The sequence below is a fragment of the Pleurodeles waltl genome, chromosome 4_1, assembly GCF_031143425.1.
Source record: "Pleurodeles waltl isolate 20211129_DDA chromosome 4_1, aPleWal1.hap1.20221129, whole genome shotgun sequence".
NCBI classification, from domain to species: Eukaryota; Metazoa; Chordata; class Amphibia; order Caudata; family Salamandridae; genus Pleurodeles; species Pleurodeles waltl.
Window position 1 is genome coordinate 889,935,099 of NC_090442.1, and position 22,075 is coordinate 889,957,173.

General features: G+C 45.0%; 1 protein-coding gene across 1 annotated transcript in view; it reads left to right on the forward strand.

The window, feature by feature from the left end:
• LOC138288251 (ADP-ribosylation factor-like protein 8B-A) overlaps positions 1-22,075 on the forward strand; it is a 146,907-nt gene that overhangs the window by 39,723 nt on the left and 85,109 nt on the right. The window contains exons 2-3 of the mRNA XM_069229645.1: positions 3,657-3,737; positions 11,152-11,225. Of these exons, the coding sequence (XP_069085746.1) occupies positions 3,657-3,737; positions 11,152-11,225 (155 nt within the window). The remainder of the gene's footprint in view (positions 1-3,656; positions 3,738-11,151; positions 11,226-22,075) is intronic.

The following is a 22,075-nucleotide window of genomic DNA, read 5'->3' on the forward strand; positions in this document are numbered from 1 at the left end:
CCAATTACACATTTACTCCAAAACGTGTAATTTTAATATTGTACAGTTCTCAGATTGTTGATTGGTTCACTCTGCAATGTCCTCATCCGGCTCGTCAGGTATCGAAAATGTTGCATCTTCTTCTCAAGTCAGTATCTCCATTGTTTGAGTCCTGGGAAAGTACATCCTGTCTGCTTTACACTGTCCTTGTTACAATTCTTGATTCCATCATCTCCTGTTCGTTGGTTCATCGCAGAGAAATTTTACTACGCAGATTTTATTGAACAACAAGCGGTTCATGGTCAGTTCAGCACTTTAGCTTCTCTACATTGCGTATTAAGACTCAGCTTCTGCACGAGGCCTGGCAAAACTAGGCCACAACTTCGGCTAAGTTAGCTCTACAATATAATGCAAAACATACATTATGGGGGTCATTCTGACCCCGGGGCCAGGGTCGGCGGGAGCACCGCCGACAGGCCGGCGGTGCCCCGCAGGCCATTCTGACCGAGGCGGTTCGGCCGCGGTCAGATGCGGAAAACCGGCGGTCTCCCGCCGGTTTTCCGCTGCCCTTGTGAATCCTCCATGGCGGCGGAGCGCGCTCCGCCGCCATGGGGATTCTGACACCCCCTACCGCCATCCTGTTCCTGGCGGGTCTCCCGCCAGGAACAGGATGGCGGTAGGGGGTGCCACGGGGCCCCTGGGGGCCCCACTTTGTATTTCAGTGTCTGCTTTGCAGACACTGAAATACGCGACGGGTGCCACTGCACCCGTCGCACCTTCCCACTCTTCCGGCTCAATTCTGAGCCGGCGTCCTCGTGGGAAGGATGATTTGCCCTGGGCTGGCGGACGGCCTTTTGGCGGTCGCCCGCCAGCCCAGGGCAAATCCCAAAATACCCTCAGTGGTCTTTCGACCACGGAGCGGTATTTTGGTGGGGGAAGTCTGGCGGGCGGCCTCCGCCGCCCGCCAGACTTAGAATGACCCCCTATATCTCTTAATATGACATACTACTACATTGTTATAATACATTTTCTACACTTCATACATTTATTCATTTAATTAGTACATTTGTGAATCTTTGTGATCGCTCTCCGAGGGCACATTTTCAAACGGGTACATTATTTTTCTACGTTATTTATTTCTACAATTGTGTATTATTCAATATGCATAAACACTCAATGTTTCTAATTAACATCCCTGCTTCAGCACTGTCCTATGGTCGAGAAGCAATGATTAATATTGGCGGCGGGTTATTAAATCGGCTGGTCATTAGGATCAATAAGAGGGTCTTACACCTACCGCAAACTACATCTCTTGCGCAGGTGAGGCTGGAAGTTGGGCTTTTGGACCAGCGAGCTATGGGCGCCGGGGTGTTTTTTAAATTCTGTCATAAATTGCGTAGGGCAAAGGCCGGCAGCTTAGAGTCAGTACTATGGCGGGAACTAAGCGCAAACGAGATAAAAGGGTCATATTACTGCTTTTTGGCCAATTGTAGACAGCTACTGGAAGTCAACATGCTTTGGGCTGCCAATCTTTCACAACCCTCATTTAAGCTGGGGATTAAGAAGAGCGTTCAGCTCTGGTCTTAGCATTGTGACCGACCGAAAGCAGGGCTGGTCAGTTATTAACTCTATTTCTCCTGTACCTATTGTATTCACCTGAAAGAAACATTTATGGAATTGAGGATGGGTGACTGGGACTTCCGGAAAGAAGCACCATCTTGGCGCTTAGCGGCAGGCGAGGGAGTTACGTGTAGGGGCAGTGGTATCGGGGAGAAATCCCTTCAACATGTGGTTTGCTTGTGCCCATCATTGCTTCAGGAGTGGAGAAGACGGCTAAAGGCTATGTGCAATGAACTGACGGTCCGCTCCTGTAGACAGGCTGTAATATCGTCGTTGGATCCTAAGAATACAATGTTAAATGTTTCAACAGTCAAATTTTTCAAAGCCCCCCCTTGGCCAAATTTCTTCGGGGACTGCGAGCGCGGTTTAACGCATTCTTGCTCCATCCATGTTGGGCTATTCTTCACATTACCTGAACTTTCACCTTGGTCACTTGGCATGTGCCTTATGGTTGTAAATGGGTTAGTGAATTAGGGCATGCCTGTACTTTAAGGGTAGAGGGTCTATTGTCTAATTCATGTCCTGTCGAAGCCACCCCCCCTTGTTAATTGGTAACTATGGGGATGTATTGTTAAAGGTTTCGGGTCCATGTTATTGCCATCAATAAGGATAGTTCTAGCTGTGTATTATATTATTGATTGGTATTGGTTTTTATTTTGCAATGGATTTAAATTGTAATGGATTTTATTATCCCAACAATGAAGATGTTTTGTTGTGTTTTTAATCTGTATTGCCATTTGATGTTTTTTTTGGCTGTTAATCTTAAATAATGTAGGTTGTATGAAGCCCAAACTAATCGGAACCTACATTCTTCTTTCTTCACCACACATTTCAAGTATTTATTTAGGACTTGCCAGTTCAAAGTGCTTAAAAAAATTGAGATGGGGACGACAACAAAAGTGGGGAGACCATTAAGGTGGATGCCTAATCGAAAGCTTTGCTAAATAACTGGATTTTTCAAAATTTCTGAATTGAATATAATTTGATGCAGAGGGGAGCTGACAGTCATTAATGTTCTAGAGTTTCAAGCCTTGGTCCACCACTGATCTACCATCCTGATTCCGACGTTTGAAGGATTATTGTTAGACCATAAGGAGAAGGTTGATCATACATTCCTGGATGTGATATGATAAAGTGCCATATTTAGATGATGGCTGCAGCTTTTGCTTCAGTAAGCCTATACATATTTCAGAGATTCTTATGCTTCATTCTGTTTAGAGCCGACTTCATACGATCCCTTATACATAAGTACAAGCACATTCATGCCACCAGATTCAGTAATCTTTGTAGCAATGGTTATGAAGAGATTTTGAGAGAGGCTGGTGTAAATCACTTTACTGTAGTCTGAACACACTATTACCAAGGCAAATGTATCAGCTCTATTGAATAATTAGTCTAGAAGAATTGTAAGATTTTCTTTAAAAGTGCAGCAAATTGTAAGTTGGAACCCTGAAACCTTATACGCAGCCTACAAATCAATGCAGTGGCTGAGTCAAAGATTATTCCAAGGCTCTACATTTGCAGGTGAATTGAAATCGAGTTCTTCTGGGATTCCCTCCTTGCACAGGACTTGGTAATGTTCTGAAGCTCTCATTCATCCAGCGGTGAATTTAGAATAAGCACTTGGTAGCTATAAAACTTTTCTACAAACATTGCGATCCTGGATGTTGTTGGCACATGTTTAAACGTACACCTGATCATACGTCAGAATGTGTACCAAGGGGAGCATGTAGGTGGATACAGTAGTAAATGTGGGAGAGAGGACCACCCCGTGGAACGTCATATAACTTTTACTGCAGGATAATACCAATAATCCAATTCATTTTTGCTGGCTTCAGATGCCAGTCAGTCCATTACAGCCTATATCTTCAGTCTCTTGAGCAGAATTCTGTGATTAAGGCCCATTTGCTTTATTGGACAAATATGGATTTAGTTCTGATTCATCTTATTTTTTGGCATTTAATAAAACGAATATGTGGAACATTTATTTCTTAAGGATTTTAGTGCATATTCTTTCTGGTAATGATGTTTGCTTGTTTATTTTATGTTTATTGTAGTCTGGACAATTCACAGAAGACATGATTCCAACTGTTGGCTTTAATATGAGAAAAATAACAAAAGGAAATGTTACCATAAAGGTAAGATTACTTTGCATTTTATAACTGCTTTAAATATGTATGAACAAGTTAAATTTGGTTTGGCTTGAACATCCTTTGTGTTACCAATGCACTGTAAACACTCTCCTATAACTGCATATGTATCCTTCTTTTGTACTTTTTAGCCACATCCAAAATTAATTTAAGAGTTAAAGAGGTGGAGAGACTCTTGAGTAAATAAATATGAGCAAGGAGGGACCAGTTTCGATCACAGCTGTGCCCAACAGTTGTGCTACACCTGACACTTGCGTGTCTTTTGTGTGTTCACAATAAACGAGCAAGGGTTCCTGTGTGTGCATCTTGCTATACTCATAAAATTGGCAGATTGGCAGGGTTGTTTGTACTGCCAGGGTGCTCGTTGGTGCCTAAATATCAGTGATTATTTGGGTGCATAGCTTAAGAAGAGAAGGTGCACCAGAAGGAAGTGAAGGTGAAAGTGAAGAGCTTTCATAGGCACTACACGTTGCTGTGGGCCATTTAAATGTTTTAAAATGTTTGTGCAGTTGTGGGCATGTATGCTTTTATATGTTTGCCCTTTGTGCTTGTAATCTATACTTTTGATGTATACCTTTGATCTGGAGGTAGTGAACTCTAGAAGTGGGTGCAGCATGTAACCATTACCTCAGGTTCTACTGAGCAACTGCAGCAAGCAAGACCACCATCCCTGCATTCCCGTTCTTCCACCTTCTTTGACTTTTCCTGTCCTTCCTTTTTAGAATAGATTTTTCATCACCCTGTCATACTACTGTCAGTCTAAGATACTCCGAAATCAGGATGAGAAAATGAAAGGTTTCCCACACACACCTCACCACCACAAGCCTTAAGCAGTGCTGGATTATAGATACTTCGTTGGCTCCGGCGTTTGAACTCTCACTAAGGTTCCCAAGATCTTTAAGTTTCAGATACAAATAGGAGTGTCTAATGTTAAACTAATATTATAAGCTCAAGTTAGGACATCAGAGTTGAAATGATAATAGATTAAAACACTGTCAGTAACAACCATCAACTGTTTGTACCAATGATGAGATATCTGCCAAAGCAGCAGCTGCTTAGTGGGGCGAGGGCAATGATGCCACATCAGTAGCATTGTGTGCCACCAACACAGCATGAATTAAGCACTTAGATTTCAGATTTGGTGTTTCTTGATAAATTGCCCTCCTCCAAACTAGGAAAAATATTTTTTTCTGAATGCTCTTTTTTGGCATATTTTACATATTAATGTGAAGCATGTGAAATAGTGGCCCAAGTTTTGTAAGAGAAATGAAGCTCTGAGGTTAAAGGGTACATAGTTCAAACTATGACTAGTATATCATTGTTTTGATAATGAGCCTACCAGTACTTGCACACTAGTTTAACACTCTCTGTGAAGTGCAAAAAAGTTGCTTTCACTCTCTTTTCCTATGGCAGAGGTTTGGGTAGACTTAGTGGTTAGTAGCTGAAAAAATTAAGTTGGACCCTCTTTTTTTCTGTGGCAGTGGTTTGGGGGTGCTTTAGGAGTTAGTAGCTGAAAAATTAAGGTTGGACCCACAAGCATCAGCAAGAGAAATGAGGGATGGTGCAGTGCAGTGCATCAAGTGCACAGCACAAGTGCTTGATCACACAGTCCTAAAATGTGTCCGGCACAGGCGCGGATAAATCTACTCACCCACTCTCAATGGTGAGTCAGATTTTATCAGGGCAAGCTATTTTTAGGGCCCACTGGCCCAGTCTGGCGAGAGAGCTTGAGCTGAGGAAGAACAGCTGTTCTGATCATTCAGAAAGTGAATGAGCAATAAAGATGCCCTCGTGTTTTTTGTCTCGTCACATTTGCTGTGTGTTCAAGGACAGAGTTCAAATGTCATTTTATGCCTTTTAACAAATGCTGCTTATTTTATCCTGGAGATTGGTGTTAACTTTTTTTACTCTGACTGCACAGTGAGAGGACCTTGTTAGGTGAAATGTCCGACAATCGTGTTGGGCACACAACATTAAAGTAGCATGTAAGTGACTTGTACAAGTCTTTCAAAATAAGTTATTAGAGAGAAAAACACTTTCTTGTAATTCTGAAGGGAGATGGAAGCAAAGGTTTTAATAGGATCTAAACAAAATCAGAATACCTTACTTGGTGATGTGTAAATTATAAATATTTGATGAAACCTGATTTACACTGTATCTTTTGTGCGCTATATAGTTTTATCGGTAAAACTGCAGGTGAGTGGAAAAGGCTGTGGTCGTTTCAATAGAAAATGTTTGTAAATGATAGTGTGCTATCATACTATGCTTTAGTAATATATATATATATATATATGTATATATATATATATGTATGTATGTATATGTATTTCAAGTGAGTTTTTAAATATGAACTGAGAGACTCATGCCCCGCCCTGATAACAGTGCTGTTAGTAAACTAGCCAGCAAGTCAGGAATCTTGCCACCTTGTACTTGCACAGGAGGCGAAAAATATATTGACACTCCTTAATCAAGGGGCATAATCCAGTCCTTTTGCTTATTTATGCATTTGCAGAAATATGCTTGGCTTAGACTTTAAAATACATAATAAGCAGGAAATGCTTCTTAAGACGGAAGAGGGGAATGCAGTGACATCAGCTAGTCACAACTTGTATGGTAGAGACCAAACTCCCTAATTAACTGCCACTGCCAAATGGCCCTTGTCTGCTCTGTGAGGCATGCCCTGTTGATGTTTAATCCCTGTACTTCTCCTTGAGAGAGCGCTGCTTTTTTAATTAAAACTAAAAATAAAGACCCTGCAAAGAGATTACCCTCCTTCCCCCGATTACCAGACAAGTGCAACCCTACACACCCCCTTCCTTCAGTTTTTTTCAGAGACTTCATACTAGTTCTTGTAGCCACAAGATCTGCCCCCTTCCATTTTGTCCACCTCACCACAGCTCATTTGCTAGACATGTGGAAAGCGCTGAGGAAGTGCATAGTGTAGTATTGACTTGGAATACTAAAAAGGTTTAGTATGACAATTTTCACACAACAATTCTTGTGCATAATAGAATTTAAATGATTGTTTTTAACTGAGAGGATGTCACATTCTTTCAGCTTTTCACTGTGATCTGCCATCTTTTTCTTTTGTTGTCACCAGACATTGTTGTATAGATTGCCTGATTTTGCAAATAATCCTGTTTAAAATACAAAAACGTATTCCTTTAATAAACAATTCTTACACAGGATACAATACATTGGCTCTTCATTCAATCGTATCCTTCCTTCCTCCCCTCCCCTCCCTCCCTCAACAGCCATAGGAGTTATTATTTACACCGGCATAATTCAGTAGTAGTGCTCCTAGTTGAATCTGTAGTTGTTCATATATTTTGGAACAAAAAACATATTTTAATTGCAATAAAAAGTGTTGGGTAGGTATCCTTCATAGGAGTTCAGTTCTGTGTTGCAACATTCATGACTCCCCGTGCTTACTTTTTCAACTCTGATTAGTTTGAGCATTCCTCTGCATTGCACTAGACTTTTCAATAAATTTACCTTTCCAAACATAGTGATAGAGATGAATTCCACCTCGGACTCCGCACTCCAGTACTACCGATCATAACCTCTACAAAATCACACAATTAACTAACAGACCTGAATGACTTCTACATTGGCCTTCAATCAATCAATCAGATATTTGTTAAGCACGCTACTCACCCTGAAGGGTCTCCAGGCGCTGGGGGGAGGTGCTACAATTCGAAGAGCCAGGTCTTGATGTGCTTCCTGAAGGTCAGGAGGTCCTGGGTCGAACGTAGGTTGACAGTGAGGGAGTTCCAGGTTTGGCGGCAAGGTGGGAGAAGGATCTGCGCCGGTTGTGGTACGGTGAATGCGGAGGACGGTTGCAAGGGCGAGGTTCGCGGTTGAGACGCTCGTTGAGGTAGGCCGGTCCGTCGTCGTGGAGAGCTTTGTGGGTGTGGATTAGGAGTTTGAAGACGATCCTTTTGTTGATGGGGAGCCAGAGGAGGCCTTTGAGGTTGGCTGAGATATGTTCATGACGAGGGTGGTTAAAGAAGGAGTTGAGCTGAGGAGTTCTGGATGCGCTGGAGTTTCTTCTGGAGCTTGGCCGTTGTTCCAGCGTAGGGGGCGTTGCCGTAGTCCAGTCTGCTGCTGACGAGGGCGTGGGTGACCGTTCTTCTGGTTTCCACTGGAATCCATCTGAAGGTCTTGCGGAGCATTCGAAGGGTGTTGTAGCATGAGGACGAGATGGCGTTGACTTGCTGGGCCATAAAGAGTCCAGTATGAAGCCGAGGTTGCGTGCGTGGGTGGTTGGCGTTGGGGCCGACCCCTGAGTGGCAGGCCACCAGGAGTCATCCTATGCTGATCTGTCGGGGCCGAAGATGATGATCTCTGTCTTCTCCGAGTTCAGCTTGAAGCAGCTTGCTTTCATCCAGTTGGCGATGGCGTGGAGGTTGATGCGGGGTCCTTCGTGAGAGAGAGGATGAGCTGAGTGTCGTCAGAATAGGAAACGATGTTGAGGACATGGGATCGGACGATGTTGGCGAGCGGAGCCATGTAGACATTGAAGTGGGTGGGGCTGAAGGAGGAGCCCTGTGGAACTCCGCAGATGGTCTTGGTGGCCTTAGACAGGAACGGGGGGAGGCGCACTCTTTGGATCCTTCCTGAGAGGAAGGAGGTGAGCCAGACCAGGGCTCTGTGGCCAATTCCGGCGATAAAGAGGCGTGTGCGCAGGGTGTGGTGACAGACAGTGTCGAAGGCTGCGAAAAGGTCAAGGAGGATGAGGGCAAGGGTTTCACCTTTGTCGAGCCTGTTTCTGATGTCGGTGCAGGCGATGAGGGCGGTCTCGGTGCTGTGGTTTTTGCGGAATCCAGACTGGGAGACGTCGAGTAAGTCGTTGTCCTCCAGGAAGCGGGAAAGTTGGTTGTTGACTATCTTCTCGATCACCTTCGCAGGGAAGGGGAGGAGGGATGTAGGACAGTAGATTTTGAGGTCTTCGGGCCGGCTTTGGGCTTTTTGAGCAAGGCGTTGACCTCGGCGTGTTTCCAGCTCTCCGGGAAGATGGCAGTCTAGAAGGAGATGTTGATGATGGTCTGGAGTTGGGGGGCGATGGTTAGGCTGGCCTTATTGAAGATGTGATGAGGGCAGGTGTGAGTGGAGGAGCCGGAGTGGATGGTGCTCATGATCTTGGCAGGTTCCTTATCGTTGGTGGGAGTCCAGGCGCTCAGTACGTTGGTGCGGCAGGGCCTGATGGGGTCGACCTTGGTGGTGGTGGGAGACAGCAGTGCGAAGCTTCCATGGATGTCTTGCGGTGGAAGAAGGGGGCGAGGGAGTCGCAGAGGTCTTGCGAGTGGGGTGGTTCAGCAGACCAGGATTCGGGGTTGGTGAGTTACTTGATGATGTTGAATAGCTTCTTGCTATTGTGCGCGTTGTTGTCCATTCGTTCTTTGTAGAAAGATCTTTTGGTGGACTGGATGAGCTGGTGGTGTTTGCAGATGGCTGATTTGAGGGCGGCAAGGTTGCTTTCTGAATGTTCTTGGTTCCAGATCTTCTGGGCTTTCCGGCATTCTCGTTTGGAGGCCTGAAGGTCTGCGGTGAACCAGGGAGCTTTCTTGTTGGCGTGGGTGATTGTGGTTTTCTTGAGTGGGGCAAGGGTGTTGGCGCAGTCGTCAAGCCACTGTTTGAGGTTGAGTGCGGCGGTGTTGAGGGTGTTGGTTGTGGGTGGTAGGGCGTGGGCGAGGTTGGAGATCAGTTTGTCCTTGGAGATCTTGTTCCACTTGTTGTGGGGGATCGGGAGCTGTTGGTGGTGGCTGGTGGTGAAAAATGAACACAACGGTGGTCGCTCCAGTGGAATTCGGTGGTGTGAGTGAAGGTGATATTGCTGCTGGAGGAGAAGATGGCGTCGAGTGTGTGACCAGCTGAGTGGGTGGGTGAGGTGACCAGTTGCTTCAGGCCGAGGTTGGCGAGGTTGTCCAGTAGGGCAGAGGAGTTGCTGTTGCTAGAGTTCTCCAGGTGGAAATTCAGGTTGCCGAGGAGCATGTAGTTCGTGGAGGCGAGGGCGTGGGAGCTGATAGTGTCAGCGATGGCGTCGCTGAATTTAGGGTGGGGGCCTTGCGGTCTGTAGACGAGGGTTCCTCTCAGGGTAGTGTTGGCATTGACATGTATCTGGAAGTGCAGGTGTTCTGCGGCGTCCAGGACGTCGAGGATGTCTGTTGAGGTCCTGATGGAAGTTCTGTGGACTATGGCGATTCCGCCTCCTGGCTTGTTGGCTCCGTCTCTTCTGGTGATCTTGTAGCCCTCGGGGATGGCTAGGGTGATGAGGACGCAGGCAGTGGAGCAGCCGGGGTTGAGTGCGAGGAGTTCTGAAGCAGTGTAGTGGCGTCTGGCGGTGAGGGAGGCGCGTGGGGCAGGGGGACTGGCGCTGGGCGTGGTCCAGGCGAGGGGGGGCGCAGACAGGCTAGCCCATGGTGCACCTCCGGCGCGCCAGCGCGCGGCTGCACTGCAGCCGCCATTAAGAAGGGGAGGTGGGAGGGAGGAGCAGCTGGGAGGTGGGAGGCGGTAGCAAATGGAGGTGTGAGTGGGCGGGTCCTTAGGGGATGCAGCAGCAGGACTGGGGCGAGGGAGAGGTTCGGGCAGACAAGGCAGTGAGAAAAGGGGCAATGAAACTGGCAAAAAGACAGCGGAAAATGGCAGTAAACAAAAGCAAAACAAACGGTAAACAAAAAAGGCACAGCAAAATGGCACAAAAAGGCACTAACACAGATTACAGACACACACTATACTTACAGCAAACCACTAGACACCAGGGATGAGGCACAGGCGGGTGCCTGCTGGGTGGTGGAGGGCCTCGAACCCTCGTCAGTAGCGAGGGCGGAGTTGGGGGCTCAGAGGCAGGCTGGTGGAGCTGCTCGGCGTGTCCAGTGACTCCTGGCCTTAAGGCAGGTCAGGGGTCACCCCTTAAGGCAGGTCAGGGGTGGCCTTCATGTAATTACGACCTTTAGTGCCTTGAACTTTCACTTGCAAGAGGAGTACTGTTTTAAAGAATTTGCCTTGTTCGTTGAGCAGTAGATTAGCCTTTTCTTTTAGTCTAGTTTAGACTTGAGAGTTGGCATGTATCAATGGAAATGAAGAACCTACTCTGTGAGATCCCTTTTGCCTCAAACTGCGATGAATGGAGATTGTTTGATTCTGGGTGCAAATTTGTTCAGAAGCTTACATATAACAGCACTATTGAAAGCTTTCACTTCATATGACCCGACAGGTGGGCCCCTCTGACCTGTCACCCCCTCTCGTCCGGTATTGGAAGGGAAATTATCCAATTGGATTGAAGTTGTTCATTTGATCAGTGGACAAAAGGATGGTTCTGCCTTTTTAAGAAACTGCTCTTGTTGCTGATTCGAGTGAAATGTATGTTGCCTTTAACTGACAATGTCTTGTTCGTATTTAGGTATGGGATATTGGAGGGCAACCACGTTTTAGAAGCATGTGGGAGCGTTACTGTCGAGGCGTCAACGCAGTTGTGTAAGTATTCATTTGTTTATTTAGACTGCTTCCTATTTTTCATTGTAAGTTTTTCTTGTGTTACATTGTTTTTTATTTTCTATAGTACCGCTATGATAACTTTTAAAATACCCTTGTCTAGAATTCGTAAGTTGTGCACAGTCTCGAGTATTTTGTGTGCTTCAATATTTAATAGTTCTGCTGAAATGTATGCTTTTGTGTAGGTAAAAGCACTTTGCTTATCCAGACTTATAACTAAGTAATCACTCTATATTCATTGGTCTTGCACATTTGATTATCATTTGTCATACTTACTGTGGCCCCTGTGCCTCTCCTGACATCATTCCTTATAACATTAATAACCATTTAGTCTATTATTTGGTGTATTTCCTTAATCCTCATTACTTCTTCCAGAAGGAACAATTTAATTTCTCCGCCATAGCCAAAGAAGTCTTCAAAGTCCTAAAGGAACTTTGTTAAAATGCAGGCACCAGAGAAATTTAAGTTGATGTGTGATTTACTTCCTGAAAGTCATCTTTCACTTGGATACTATGACCAGTCACCAAGCATCACTGTCTTTGGTTAATTTGCTAATTATACTACTTTCACATTTCTCCCGAACTTCCTAAATTGCCACTGCTTGTTGCCTCTCCACTTCTCTACCATAATATGTGCCCAAGAATTTGATTAAACATGTCATTTTGAATGGATTGTGACTTAAAAAATGCATAAACGCTTCATAAGTTAAGAAAGGAACAAAGACGTAAAATACAGCAAATTATCACTCATTCTCTGTTATCCTCACCTTTTAAATGCCTGGGAAAAAGTGTCAGTGAGTCACATGAAAATAAAAGAGTAACGTTCCTACTCTCAAGCGAGCTTCCACCTTTAAACTGCAATGGGGTCTGTAATGGTGGTGATTGTTTTTGGATAATCAAGACTCCAGGTTATGTCTTTGTGTTTATACTCCTCTTTCTGGATCATTTGGTGGCTTGTGACAGCATTTATCATTCTCTGTTGTGTCTGCATAAACTCTGCATTAGTGCTGTCCTTGAACTCTGCCAGAAGCGCGGTGAATGTCATATCTGCCACACTAACAATTCCCCTTCTCTATTTAGTGTTAAGGGAAGTGACATATTTCCGATGAAAAGCATATGCTAGCTCACCCAACGGGCACCTTTGACGGATGACTCTTTGGACTTAGGGCTGTTGGTTAAAGTACTTCACACTGTCCACACTATCTAGGGTGGATGTTCTTTTTTCCTGTTTGGGACAGCAAAGGAAAGCTGGAGAGCCCTGAACAAGAAAGCATCTCTGGGGTTTTGTATTTTTTTTCTCCAGTTTTTCAGTAACAAACTCCTGCCTGTGAAGTTTGTTTTTTATTAAAAAAAGAATGAACATATGTGGATGAGCTGATCTATTGAACAAGGGGCCAGTTAAAGTTTCAATGCCCTCTGCGGAGCCGTGATGACGGAGGCTGAGCTGAAGGCAAAGAGATTGTAATCTTCCTAGTTGAGGTCTCAAATTATGTCAGTTGGTCTTCCTAATGAAATTTAAAGAAGATATTTTTTTTTCTCAGCCATTTTATCTTTCTCACTCCTGACCACATTTAGCTGTAGTCATTAACTTATTTTCAGCCCTTGCCCTCTATAGCCACGTCATTTGTGGTAAGCATTCTCTTCATTTCGATCCAAAGCTGTTGATTCACCAGAAAAAGCAATAGAATTTACAATCACAATTTGACATTCCTCAATTTAATGTCCTAGGTTTTGAGAATGGTGGACTGCTTTGTTCCCTTTTTCCATTCAACCTCCTTTTCATCCTTTTTGAGCACATGCAGTTTTGTCAAAAGAACTTATTTAGGCCACTGTGTTCTGGGGGAGGTACACGTTCCTTAAATTTTCTCTTTTTCTTGTTGGCCATTAAAAAGGGATTGAATGTCCCAAATTTAAGGGTCAGTTATTATTTTAGACCACCGAAAAAAAAATCTAACATTAAATAGAATTTTATATGGGTAAGTGGGAATAATGCAGATGTTTGTGTTCCGAGTGACATTAAATAGTTAGTAGTAGCAAAGCTCAAGTTGCCTGAGATGTTACCCAGAACTGTAAGATGTAAGTGATTACCTTTATTCATTTTTCCCCATGTTTAATTATTTAGTTATGTATCATACTTCTTTTTAATCTCCCCTTCTGTCCTGTGTTATGCAGCATTGGAGGACTCGTGGGGGAACCACATAAAATATGGACTCACCTGTGCTCACCCTTGTCCAGTATAAAACCTGGTGTTCTGCTACCAACCCCCCCAGCTGCTCGCCCTCTATCTCTTCTGCCACTCACATTTTAAAAACTAAACCTGGCATCCTACCACCTTCCCACTCCAGAATGTTATTACAAACAGCTTTCACACCCAAATATAAAAGTAAACACCCAGTGCTGTGCCAGCGTCCCTAACCACCTTCAGCATTTACCCTTCCCTCCCCCACCAAAAGAAGCAGCTGCAGGGTCTGGCACAAATATTACAAATACACAACTATAATTTTGCACTCCTTTCAGCCTTTTTAAAAAAAAGTGAATAGACAAAGTGGGGTGTGGTGATTGCAAGAGAAAGAGACCTTGAATGTCTGAGACAAAGGCCTTCGACAGTTCATCTGTGCGAATTGGAAAAAACAGTTCTTCCGTCCAGTATTTACATAGTTTGTCTAACCATGTGATCCACAGTATACTATTAAGGTTTGTAATTGGACTCCATCCTCTCCACTCTCAACCCTCTTTGGTAGAATCCTTTAAGAATGCAGAATGGCTCTGTGATTGTGGTTTAAAAATGCAAGTCGCAAAAATTCACATTGCATGTGACTGCCTTTATATTTTAAGTGTGCTTTGTACATTTTTTAAACCAGTTCTTTTAACTTATAAGGTCGCGATCAGCAGATATGGATGTCCTCTTTTTGGCACAATATGTGGACGTAGCCTGTGCATGGGCTAGATTCTTAATGGCTTTAAATGGTTTTATCCCCATAAATTGTTTGTTATTTCTGGTACTATTTTTAGACTGTTGTATTATTTAAATGCTTTTATAATTTCTTACTTTGATGGATTGCTATTATATTGTTTGAGTGGTCAGCTGTCACCTAAATTAAAATACTTGGTATCCTGCCACCCTCTTCATGATCCTCTATCTAGTTCCTGTACTTCCCACACCTTCATTGGAAGGCATACAGAAGAAGCATTTTCTTGTTCAGTAGTTTCTTGTGAAATGTATCATCCACTATAGCTAGCTGCTGCAGTTGAGACATTACATGTGGTTGAACCTTTTATAAATATATATGTTCGATGGCATCTGTCGCTGTAGATACGCATGTTCTGCAATAGCTCGCCATCTGGTGTTGGGCCGGAGTGTTACAAGTTGTTTTTCTTCGAAGAAGTCTTTCGAGTCACGGGACCGAGTGACTCCTCCTTTTGTCTCCATTGCGCATGGGCGTCGACTCCATCCTCGATTGTTTTTTTTCCGCCATCGGGTTCGGACGTGTTCCTGTCGCTCCGAGTTTCGGAACAGAAAAAATAGTTAATTTCGGAAGATTTTCGTCGGTATTGTTGCGTTCGGGATCGGCATACTTACATTCAACACCGCATCGAAGATCGAAGAGCTCCGGTGCCCTTCGGGGTAATTTTTCGATCCTCCGTCGGGGCCTGGTCGGCCCGACCGCGTGCTGAAGAACGCCGATGGAACGGACCCCGTTCCGTTTCTGCCCCAAATGCCACAATAAATACCCCTACACAGACCAACACTTGGTCTGCAACCTGTGCCTGTCACCTGAGCACAGCGAAGACACCTGCGAGGCCTGTCGTGCGTTCCGGTCCCGAAAAACACTCCGAGACCGTCGAGCCAGAAGACTTCAAATGGCGTCCGCACCGACAGCCCGACGGGAGTTCGAGGAACAGGAAGAGGAAGGTACCTTCTCGATCCAAGACTCAGACTCCGAAGGATTCGACGATACACAAACCGTGAGTAAGACGTCGAAAACCACACAAAGAAACATTTACAAGGCCCAGGGGACGCCACTGCCACCAGGCCATGGCTCAACCCATAAAATCGGTGACCGACCGTCGGCACCGAAAAAGGCCCAAACAGTGCCGAGATCGTCCGACTCCGGTCGAGACACCGGCACGCAGCCTTCTCGGGACCGAGAAAGTGCTGGAGACAAGCCTCGACACCGAGATGCCGGTGTGGACACGGCTCGACGCCGAGACAGCGGCACCGAAACAGATCGACGCCGAGAGGTTTCGGCCCCGAAAAAGAAAAAAAGTCACCTCGGAGCCGAAAAAACACGCAGACAAAGTTTCGACGCCGAAACAAACTGCAAGCGAACCAGCTTCAGGCTCTTATACAGAAGAGCACTCGCTAACCTCCCAAATGCAGAAGCATAGGTTTGAGGAAGAGCTACAAGCAACTGATGCGGACCATACGCAAAAGCGTATCTTCATTCAGCAGGGGACAGGAAAAATAAGCACCCTTCCCCCCATTAGGAGAAAGAGAAGGTTGGAGTTCCAGACGGAACAAGCACCACAACCAAAAGTGGTGAAAAGAGTTACACCACCACCCTCTCCTCCGCCCGTGATTAACGTTTCACCAGCACAAACGCCATCACACTCCCCAGCTCACACCACCATGAGCCAGGGTGACCAAGACCAGGACGCATGGGACCTATACGACGCCCCAGTGTCAGATAACAGCCCAGAGGCATACCCTACAAAACCATCTCCACCAGAAGACAGCACCGCGTACTCTCAGGTGGTGGCTAGAGCAGCACAATTTCACAACGTAAGCCTCCACTCAGAACAGGTCGAGGATGATTTCTTGTTCAACACACTCTCCTCCACCCACAGCTCCTACCAAAGCCTGCCTATGCTCCCTGGTATGCTCCGGCACGCAAAAGACATATTTAAGGACCCGGTCAAAAGTAGGGCAATCACACCAAGGGTGGAAAAAAAGTATAAGCCGCCTCCTACAGACCCGGCTTTCATCACAACACAGCTGCCACCAGACTCTGTTGTTGTAGGAGCAGCTAGGAAAAGGGCCAACTCTCACACATCTGGAGATGCACCACCCCCAGATAAAGAAAGCCGCAAGTTTGATGCAGCTGGTAAAAGAGTCGCAGCACAAGCTGCAAACCAGTGGCGCATCGCGAACTCCCAGGCACTACTTGCGCGCTATGACAGAGCCCACTGGGACGAGATGCAACATCTCATTGAACATCTGCCCAAAGACTTCCAAAATAGGGCAAAACAAGTGGTTGAGGAGGGACAGGCCATCTCCAACAACCAGATCCGCTCCTCCATGGACGCTGCAGATACAGCTGCACGGACAATTAATACATCTGTAACTATCAGAAGGCATGCATGGCTCCGAACGTCTGGATTTAAACCAGAGATTCAACAAGCAGTTCTCAATATGCCTTTTAATGAAAAAGAACTGTTCGGTCCAGAAGTGGACACAGCGATTGAGAAACTCAAAAAAGATACGGACACTGCCAAAGCCATGGGCGCACTCTACTCCCCGCAGAGCAGAGGGAATTACAGCTCATTCCGTAAAACGCCCTTTCGAGGGGGGTTTCGGGGTCAAAGCACACAAGCCAGCACCTCACAAGCCACACCGTCCAGTTACCAAGGACAGTATAGAGGAGGTTTTCGGGGACAATATAGAGGAGGGCAATTCCCTAGAAATAGAGGAAGATTCCAAAGCCCCAAAACCCCTACTACTAAACAGTGACTCACATGTCACTCACCCCCTCCACACAACACCAGTGGGGGGACGAATAGGTCATTATTACAGAGCATGGGAGAAAATCACTACAGACACTTGGGTTCTAGCAATTATCCAACATGGTTACTGCATAGAATTTCTACAGTTCCCTCCAAACATACCACCAAAAGCACAAAATTTAACAACACACCATTCCAATCTCCTAGAGATAGAAGTGCAGGCACTATTGCAAAAGAATGCAATCGAATTAGTGCCAAACACACAAATAAACACAGGAGTTTACTCACTGTACTTTCTGATACCAAAGAAGGACAAAACACTGAGACCAATCCTAGACCTCAGAGTAGTCAACACTTTCATCAAATCAGACCACTTCCACATGGTCACACTACAAGAAGTATTGCCATTGCTAAAGCTGCACGACTACATGGCAACTTTAGACCTCAAGGATGCTTATTTCCATATACCAATTCACCCATCGCACAGGAAATACCTAAGGTTTGTATTCAAAGGAATACATTACCAATTCAAGGTACTGCCTTTCGGATTAACAACCGCACCAAGAGTCTTTACCAAATGTCTAGCGGTAGTCGCTGCACACATCAGAAGGCAGCAAATACATGTGTTCCCATATCTAGACGACTGGCTAATCAAGGCCCATTCGTTAATAGAGTGCTCAAATCACACAAATCATATCATACAAACCCTCTTCAAACTAGGGTTCACCGTCAATTTCACAAAATCCAAAATTCGGCCACGCAAGGTACAACAATACCTGGGAGCCATAATAGACACATCAAAAGGAGTAGCCACTCCAAGTCCACAAAGAATTCAAAATTTCAACACCATCATACAACGCATGTATCCAACACAAAAGATACAAGCAAAGATGGTATTACAACTCCTAGGCATGATGTCATCATGCATAGCCATTGTCCCAAACGCAAGACTGCACATGAGGCCCTTACAACAATGCCTAGCATCACAGTGGTCTCAAGCACAGGGTCACCTTCTAGATCTGGTGTTAATAGACCGCCAAACTTACCTCTCGCTTCTGTGGTGGAACAACATAAATTTAAACAAGGGGCGGCCTTTCCAAGACCCAGTGCCACAATACGTAATAACAACAGATGCTTCCATGACAGGGTGGGGAGCACACCTCGATCAACACAGCATACAAGGACAATGGAACGTACATCAAACAAAACTGCATATCAATCACCTAGAACTTCTTGCAGTTTTTCAAGCACTAAAAGCTTTCCAACCAATAATAGTTCACAAATACATTCTCGTCAAAACAGACAACATGACAACAATGTATTATCTAAACAAGCAGGGAGGGACGCACTCCACGCAGTTAAGCATGTTAGCACAAAAAATTTGGCATTGGGCAATTCACAACCAAATTCGCCTAATTGCACAGTTTATACCAGGGATACAAAATCAACTCGCAGACAATCTCTCTCGAGATCACCAACAGGTTCACGAATGGGAAATTCACCCCCAAATACTGAACACTTATTTCAAACTCTGGGGAACACCTCAGATAGACTTGTTTGCGACAAGGGAGAACGCAAAATGCCAAAACTTCGCATCCAGATACCCACACAAACAATCTCAAGGCAATGCCCTATGGATGAACTGGTCAGGGATATTTGCTTACGCTTTTCCTCCTCTCCCTCTCCTTCCTTACCTGGTAAACAAACTCACTCAAAGCAAACTCAAACTCATATTGATAGCACCAACTTGGGCAAGGCAACCCTGGTACACAACGCTGCTAGACCTATCAGTGGTACCCTGCATCAAATTGCCCAACAGGCCAGATCTGTTGACACAGCACAACCAAAAGATCAGACACCCAGATCCAGCATCGCTGAATCTAGCAATCTGGCTCCTGAAATCCTAGAATTCGGGCACTTACAACTTACCCAAGAATGTATGGAAGTCATAAAACAAGCAAGAAGGCCATCCACCAGGCACTGCTATGCAAGTAAATGGAAGAGGTTTGTTTGCTACTGCCATATTAATCAAATACAACCATTACACACAACTCCAGAACATGTAGTGGGTTACTTGCTTCACTTACAAAAATCTAACCTAGCTTTCTCTTCCATTAAGATTCACCTTGCAGCAATATCTGCATACCTGCAGACTACCTATTCAACTTCCCTATATAAAATACCAGTCATTAAAGCATTCATGGAGGGCCTTAGGAGAATTATACCACCAAGAACACTACCTGTTCCTTCATGGAACCTAAATGTTGTCCTAACTAGACTTATGGGTCCACCTTTTGAACCCATGCACTCCTGCGACATACAGTTCCTAACCTGGAAGGTGGCATTTCTCATCGCCATTACTTCCCTGAGAAGAGTAAGCGAGATTCAGGCGTTTACTATACAGGAACCTTTTATACAACTACACAAAAATAAAGTCGTCCTAAGGACCAATCCTAAATTTTTGCCAAAGGTTATTTCACCGTTCCATCTAAATCAAACAGTGGAACTTCCGGTGTTCTTTCCACAGCCAGATACAGTAGCTGAAAGGGCACTACATACATTAGATGTCAAAAGAGCATTAATGTATTACATTGACAGAACAAAGAACATCAGAAAGACTAAACAACTCTTTATTGCATTTCAAAAACCTCATGCAGGAAACCCAATTTCAAAACAAGGTATAGCCAGATGGATAGTTAAATGCATCCAAATCTGCTACCTTAAAGCTAAACGACAGCTGCCCATTACACCAAGGGCACACTCAACCAGAAAGAAAGGTGCTACCATGGCCTTTCTAGGAAACATCCCAATGCAAGAAATATGTAAGGCAGCCACATGGTCTACGCCTCACACATTCACCAAGCACTACTGTGTAGACGTGTTATCTGCACAACAAGCCACAGTAGGTCAAGCTGTATTAAGGACATTATTTCAGACTACTTCCACTCCTACAGGCTGATCCACCGCTGTTGGGGAAATAACTGCTTACTAGTCTATTGCAGAACATGCGTATCTACAGCGACAGATGCCATCGAACTGAAAATGTCACTTACCCAGTGTACATCTGTTCGTGGCATCAGTCGCAGTAGATTCGCATGTGCCCACCCGCCTCCCCGGGAGCCTGTAGCAGTTTGGAAGTTACCTTCAATTATTTATATATGTATCATCTCAACCTTAAATAAGTGCATACTTAGTCACTCCATTGCATGGGAACTATTACTACAATTCAACTCCTACCTCACCCTCTGCGGGGAAAAACAATCGAGGATGGAGTCGACGCCCATGCGCAATGGAGACAAAAGGAGGAGTCACTCGGTCCCGTGACTCGAAAGACTTCTTCGAAGAAAAACAACTTGTAACACTCCGGCCCAACACCAGATGGCGAGCTATTGCAGAACATGCGAATCTACTGCGACTGATGCCACGAACAGATGTACACTGGGTAAGTGACATTTTCATTCTCTCTCGTGTGTGTGTGTGTGTGTGTGTGTATATGTGTATATATATATATATATATATATATATGTGTGTGTGTGTATGTAAATGCGCACACACAATGACGGTCACCACTGGTTAGTTATAGTTAGGACCATGTTTCCTTAGGAAAAAGCATTTTTTTTGGCTTGCTTGTAACGTTGGTGCCATTCAGCAAATCCTAATGAAACTTTCCAAAAAATGTTGCCTCCGCCTCAGCTCCTTCCTGGAAAGTTTCTGGGTGATTTGTCAAGCAGGGCTGAGAAAAACAGGGGTAGAGTCCCAAAAACACATTTTCCCCATTAATCTTCCATGGGAAATTTAGATACAGCTACAGCCCTAACGGGTTTACATCAAATTTCACAGAAAGGTGGATCTTGGTCGAGAAAATGTGTGTTTATTTTTGATTGGTGCTGTCTGTTCAGTGTTTTTTGAGCAATTAAGACTCAAAAGCTTTGTATATTTCACGCCGCAGCAGATCTCATGATGAGATCAGATTGGCTGCCACCACATTAACAACAACATGGTGACAACCATAGTTTGACTCAGGACTGAGTCCCAAGCCCTAGGTAAAAAGGTTTAAAAAAGATTTAACGGGGTAGGGTAGGGATACCCTGCACTCGTCCATGTCTGGTGAGGTGTGGGGGGTGAGTCCCAGAGCCTTCCTGGGTCTAAAAACAAGTATTTTTTAAATTTTACAGCAAATTTGCAGTGGATCCGAAAATCTGTGGTGGTTACGTGAATCTGCAGTAAAAATTAAAAACATTATAAAATGCAGTGTTCTGCGCTTTAAAATAATAACCACCTGGGTTGGGACTGGGCCTGGGGGAAGCAGCATAATCATTTCTTATAGGGCAAGAGGGCATGAAGCTGCTCTCCCTAATGCCTGTTTGGAGCCCTGGGGATTCCATCCTTAGGGGCCAAAACTTTAATTAAAGGGGATGGGACACATGACCCTCCGAGGCATTCTATGGCTCGAGGGACTTCATTCCCTTGGTTTCCCTGTCCTACAGAGCACTGTTATGAGCTCCCACCGGTGCAGGGTGAGAGCACAAAAGTTTCTCTCTGTCTGCTCTCTTGTGGGCAGGGAAAAACACAGAATTTCTCCTGCCCGGGAGCAGCAACAAAAAAAAACCTGCTTCCGGGTGAAAGAAAGGCAGGCTCCTGCCATACCCAGGATGGTTGCAGGCTGCAAAGGCTCTGGGGCTTCCCCACAGCCCCCAAAGCTACAGATGCTGTGGAGTGCCACAGATGGGCACACCGAGGCACCCCATTAAAAACAGAAATTAGCAGTGCTGCTGCTTCCTGCACTATCAGGGAATTTGCCCCCGTGGTCCCAACATCAAAAAAGGTGTAGGGTACTCGCAGTGGACACTGGGGCACCCCAGATTTTTTTAAAATAAATGTTTGCCCACTCCTGCTCAGCCCTTTGCAATATGGCCATGTGCAAGGAGCTGGTTGGCCCATGGTACCTATGGGACTACCCCTACAGCTCCTAACAAAAAATAAAGATGTGGTTGCACTTCTGTTGCTGATGAAATACTTCGAAAATTCTGTCTTGTTTTTGACTCGCCCTCCACTTTCCCACAAATCCTTTCTCGTTATTTAAGTTGAGTATGTGGTGTTCAAATGTAT